Genomic DNA, 6032 nt, shown 5'->3' on the forward strand with positions numbered 1-6032 from the left:
ACTCATGACTGATGAGAAAGGGCCAGTGCTTGCTAGAAACAGAGAAGCTGGAAAATGAAGGGCTCATCCAAGCAGCCTCGTTGCTACAGGCTGTACGTACATCTATGTCCTGTATGTATGACCACTTTATGGTTAATGAGAACAAACGTGAGCACAAGAACAGCCACAGTCTATGGGATCTGTCTGGAGAACAAGGGCTGGTCCAAAGAGAGAGCAGATAAGGCCAACAGCTGCGGCAGACAACTGGTCTCGCACAGAGGTGATGCCACTGATAAGCCTGAGGAAGAGCAACACAACCAGAGGCCCAAAGATGGGATGTGAGACAAGCCTTCAAAAACTCCAGCCCATACAAAAGCAGCATATTTCGGGGTATTTTCTGCACAGACATTGGAGAGAAGCCCAGCTCCACACCCCAGTGCCTTGGCTGGCCACCAAGCTGCACTGCAGGCAAACAAAATTGGTGAACCACAAAGAAGCTAAGAAAAGTGAGTGAGTGAGCCTGTGCTTCTGCTTGCAAGCAGTGTTAGCTAACAAAGAACATGGATGCTCCTCCCCTCCTAACAACCTCACTTCAACAAGATGCCTGAAGTATTAAGAACTATTAGCACCAGTTGTTACACTCAAAGGGTAAATGCAGAATGTACATCCAGGCTCTGAGTTACTGTCAGAAACATTTCACATTCAGAGAGCTCTGGGCAGGTACTAAGTCTCATGCAAAGAGTGTGCAGTTGCATCAAAGGAGCAGTATTTTATACCCATCTTCTTCAAATATACACAGAAACCCAAGGCAAGAGCAGAAAAGTCAGCCCCACTCACTGCCTATTCCCAATGGACCAGGGTAATGGAAACTAAAACAATCCTTCTTGCACCAAAATTATTTCCAAAAATTGAAGTGAGAAGTGATTGAGTGGGTTTAAAATGAATTTTTCTAAATAAAAAGAAAAAAAAAAATATATCTCCTGGGGGAAAACTTCTACACCCAGTTTTACATGGAGAGAAACCCTAACATTATGAAATCACTCAAAAAGAGGGTTATGCTCTGTAAATGGCAACTCCCTCACTCTTAACTGTAGTATCACAAATGCAACGCTATAATAACAGGAGACAGAAGAGTTGGAACAGTGCTTGGATTGCATAGTAATAATAATAATATAGTACTTTCCAAAATTGCCTGAATAGTGTGAAATATACCACAACCTACAGAGTGAGTTATAAAAATGGCTGCTTTACACTGGGTGTTACCAACCTCTTTTGTCACTGCCAGAGAATAACTACAGCTCCCTTTGGGATGAAAGGTTCCATATAATGGAAAGGTATCATTACAATCATTACTATTATTATTGAAATGCAAAACCTGTGAGTAATAAGCAAGTATACATGAAATTTCACAGTCATCCTGTGAACATATCCTATTAATGCAACTCAAATGCACCATTTCTCTCCCCTACCACACACCAATTGCCACAAGAATGGCAAAATGACCCTCCCACGGGTGTCCTATAGAAGCTGTACACTTTTCTAAAGAACAGGGTTTGTGTTCGAATGTACAATGCCTAATAAACCCCCAAAATGTGAAATCCTGGAAGGCAGGCAGAGGACAAGTGGTCACTCCCTGCAAGCCACCTGGGATACCCAGCACTCTGAATTTCACACCTGTACTGAAGTCCGTGTCTGCCCTGAGGAATCACTAGTGACAAACAAATGCAGTATTGTAAAAATCTTCTTGAATTCGATATTCTCCACACAAAGTAATCACTTACGAGGGCCCTGGAGACTTTACTCAGAAAAATTGCCAGCCAAGTTCTCCTATAAAATCCTTTTGAACTCAACTAGTATTTTGTGGTGGCCTCCAGAAGGGGCAGGACACTCATCCAAAACGGGGCTCTGTCACCCCATCCGCCCTGACAAGTGCAGCCTGTGCCTGTGGGCCACCCCTCTGCTCTGTGGGTCACAGGGACCCTCTCAGACTGCAGGCAGCTCCAGAGCCCTGCCCTGCCCACAATCCAGGAACAGATGCCTACTGTCTGTCTATGTTTTTAAACAAAATGAAAGATTTTTCTGAGTAACACTCCTAAAGCAAAACACAGGGTGAGCTGGGAAAGGACTTCCCAAAATCAGTGATTCAACTGGGCTGACAACTGGGTACAATTTCAAAGACCGATCAAAAAGGCAAAATCAAACCAGGGAAGTGGAATGGGCACCTCTTCCCACACTGGTGACCACAGGGCTCCCAAGGGGCTCTCCCAAGTGCTTAACAGAGCTTATGCTGCAAAGCACTTGTTTGTGTGTCACCTTCCACTGCTCTCAGTTTAGCAGGAAAAACTGCATTTTTTATCAGCTAAGCACAACTGCTTCAAAACAACAGAGAAACAGTCCACGGGGGATTTGGGAGAGTCTCACTTGAAGTGCTGACAGCAAGCTTGGTTCCTAAAGAAAACATACTCCCCAGCACCTTAGACTCTAATCCATATTGTACAGGCTTACTTACTTTCATTAAAACTTCAAAGTACCCTTCTGCATTCCCTGGGCTAATCGGAGTATAGGCTCGCTGGACCTCCAAACCATTCACCACTCCTCTGAGGAGAGAAATACGGGAACCCACTGTGACTTGGGTCATTGACTGGCATTACCAAACTTCTGCAGTTCTCAGGGGAGATGAGGGAGGCAGCAGGTCCTCTTCCCAATGGCCCAGCCTGTGCAGATGCAGAACATTTCCCTCCCAGAGGTATAAATCCAAGGGGAACACGATGGCTAAACGCACCTTTTGTTTTCCTGATGGTGGGCCCAGCTGTACCACACATTCAGCTCTTGGACATATGCCTGGAAGGATGTTTGAGCCATTTTTTGTGAGTGGCAAAGGGGAGAGAAAATGCTTTAGTCATAAGTTTGCTGTCCCTTTCGGGCTGGGGTCTGCTTTCCTTGCTGTGTTCAGACAGCATCTGGTAATTCCATAATGAAAGCCAGGGCACAGCCTTGACCCGAGGCCTTGTCAATACACACTGTATTTTCCTGTAAGTCTTCTCTTTCCATAGAATATATCCACCCTGCTCTTTACTGCTGACTACAGTAATTGATTGAAGTGACCAAACCTTTTCCTCTGCTGCACGATGAGGGATGGCTGAAGGGAGAAGCGTGTACTTTCAGCAGTGAGCCAGCTGTACACATCAGCTGTTAACGTACCGATAACGTCAACAGATACAGATCAATGGCATCATAACGTGACTTTTTCTATCTGGCAATGATCACCACAGATGGCCAAGAAAGACATAAACTTTTCCCAAGTGGCTCCTTTCTGGCAAGCAGTAAACTACACAGGAGGGTTGTTTTGCTAGAAATCAGTCAGGAAATGGCTGGACACTGAGGGGTAACACCCCGGGTGCTGAGTTACCCCAAGATACACAGCCTAAAATACTGAGCTCTGGGGTAAGCACAGCTCATTGTCTTCACCCAATATGCTGGAGTAAATCATCTGTTGCAACATCTACTCTTTTGACTCTTTCTTTCTGCAAATGGATTTTCTTAATCACACCTAGTTCTTTCTGACCCACCGACGCAAGGATAATGCTGAAGAAAAATACAGCTTTGGAATGGCTTTTACCATAAAATTAGTAGAACTAACGAGCTCACAAGTTCTTTCATCTGTGTCATTGTGGAGGTACAGAAATTATGATTTGCCTGGTATGAAGCCTTTGTCTATTGACAAAAACCTCTGTATTGGGTTACATAATGCAGACTGTTTAACTAGCACGGAGAACAATACCTTAACACGATATGTTGTCCTAAACTCAATCGCAGACTGCTATTTCCTGGTAATTCAAATTTGTACTGGTAGGTGTCCTCTGTTAGCTGCTCCACTGAGCTTATGCTGAATGCAGTAAATGTATCTGGATTCAGTTCTGAATTATTGCTCTGCAAGAACAACAATAAATAATTACTTGGTTAGATGGTGTCTTTTATTATTTCATTTTTCTTTGGAAGCAAACGCACGTGCTAATTTAGTGCCAGAGATACTCAGGACTTCAGAAGAATGTGTATTAAATGCTGGGGCCCAGCGTAAATTTCAGCTCTCTGCTGATTCATTATCATGTCCTGCAGCACAGCACTTTGGGATCTCGCATCTTTCCCTCCCCCCCACTTTTTAAATTACATTTTTACACCTTACAGCAAGGTCATCCTATTATGACTCATTGCCATCATGTCTGTAAACAAACAGAAATGATACTGCTAAAAAAGCTGAGCGCTGCTTTGGGGGCAACTTTGAAACCTACTGATGACCACTGCAAATAGGAAATACTGTTAGCTGTTTCAATGTCGATCATTTTTGCTTGACCCAGCATAGTTAATCTCATGTAAAAGGGCCCTGACAAGCTTAAAATTATGCTCTGAAGACAATTAATCCACCCCATACAATGCAGCTTCTTTCAGCCTCAAAGTACGAGTTTAAAAAAAAAAATCAGGAAAAGATGAAAAAGGTCAGGAAAACGGAGCTTCTCCAAGGAAATTGTCAGCAGAGAAAATGGTGATTCTTTGTACTTTTCACCATTCCCAGTTTGCAGAGAGGCTGGCTCTGGCTGCCTGGGGTCCCCCAGCAAGGAGGAGCTGCAGAGCCAGGGCTGTAACGCGACACCAGGGCGAAAATCACATTACAGCACAGAGAGAGCAGCAAGGGGGAGGGTGGCCGTGGAGGCAGAGTTTGGGGAATTGCGTTTACAGCCTTCTCTTAAGGCACGGCTTTAATCTACTGCTGCATCCCTTGCCCATCACCACACACTAACAAGGACGATCAAAACCCTGGCTCTAGGATGTTATGAAGATAAATTAACCTGCTCCTTCTTTTCCATGAGGAGGCTTTTGTCTTGCTTTGCTTTGGCCCTTTCCCATTGTGCAAGCTCCTTCTCATACACATCATAGATGCAGGGTTTGCAGCCGCTGCCGCAGCACTGGGATGGAGAAGGTTCTTGGGGTTTGAGAGCCAGCCAGTCGTCCTCATTTCCACTCATTGTCTGCAAAACACAAGCCCTGCATCAAAAACAGCACAATGAGGAGGGGCACGTGCTCATCAGCTGAGCCTTCTTTGGAGAAGGACTGAGAAATGTCTCTCAAGCATCTTGCACGTGTATCTCAGGGGACTCAGAAAACTGAAAACCTGCGAGTGGATCTGGCGCCTGCAGCACTCCATTTTCATTCAAGTGCTCGCTGCCTCTGCCCTGTCTGGTGCAGGAAAAAATGCCAGGCGGGGCAGCCACCAGCCCAGAGCTGCTCAGCAGACCCCAGCCCAGCCTCAGGCTCCGCTTCCCAGCCAAAGCTACCTCCAGCAGCAGCAGGCACACATTTATTCCAGCTTGTTCTGACGTGGTGATTTCCAACAAAAGAGCAGTCTTGTCACCTGGAGCAGAAACATCTTAAAACTCTGCAGCTCGGCCCGTTAGAATGGATAACGAACCCCAACTGCCGAGACACAGCCTGCCAGAGCACTGCTTTAAAATGAGGGGAGGGCAGTGAGCTCCAAGTGGGGTTTAGAGCCGAAAGCCTGGAGGCAAACATGGTAAAGTCACAGGAAAACAAACAGTGGTTATGAACAGATTTGAGTCTGGCCCTAAAAGCAGACATGTAGGAGAAGGCAAGAAGCGCAGGCAGCCTGATGTGCACCCCTGAGCACTACCCTTGCTTCAGACAGAGCTGTACTCACTCAAACCACGGGCTCCTCAAACCCAAACCATGCCGCAGACCTCTCGGGGACTCTGCTGTTCTTACACAGTGGCTGTTCCCAGGGCACTTGTCTCTGTACCACTGAAACAAAAGGAGGTGCAGAGGAAATTATAAAGCCACGGGTGACCAGGCTGAGGAAGAGAACACTTAACACTTAGAGCAGCTTCATTTCCAAGGTGAATTAATTAACGAACCTTCACCCCTGCAACACCAATACGCTTAATTCTACTGTTACGGGGGAGAAGAGAGAACCACAAGGCGAGGGCGGGCTCTCCACAGCGGCCCGCGGTTCCACACCCCCTGAGCGGGACCGAGGGCCCCGA

General features: G+C 46.1%; 1 protein-coding gene across 1 annotated transcript in view; it reads right to left on the reverse strand.

Annotated features, from left to right (window-relative positions):
- Positions 1 to 5000, reverse strand: part of CYB5RL (cytochrome b5 reductase like) — a 9689-nt gene extending 4689 nt beyond the window's left edge. Inside the window, exons 1-3 of the mRNA XM_010178444.1 lie at positions 4824 to 5000; positions 3761 to 3909; positions 2489 to 2576 (exon numbers count right to left, since the gene is read on the reverse strand). Coding sequence (XP_010176746.1) covers positions 2489 to 2576; positions 3761 to 3909; positions 4824 to 5000 — 414 coding nt within the window. The remainder of the gene's footprint in view (positions 1 to 2488; positions 2577 to 3760; positions 3910 to 4823) is intronic.
- Positions 5001 to 6032: the final 1032 nt, after the last annotated feature.

This window comes from Antrostomus carolinensis, unplaced genomic scaffold (assembly GCF_000700745.2).
Source record: "Antrostomus carolinensis isolate BGI_N321 unplaced genomic scaffold, ASM70074v2 scaffold32711, whole genome shotgun sequence".
NCBI classification, from domain to species: Eukaryota; Metazoa; Chordata; class Aves; order Caprimulgiformes; family Caprimulgidae; genus Antrostomus; species Antrostomus carolinensis.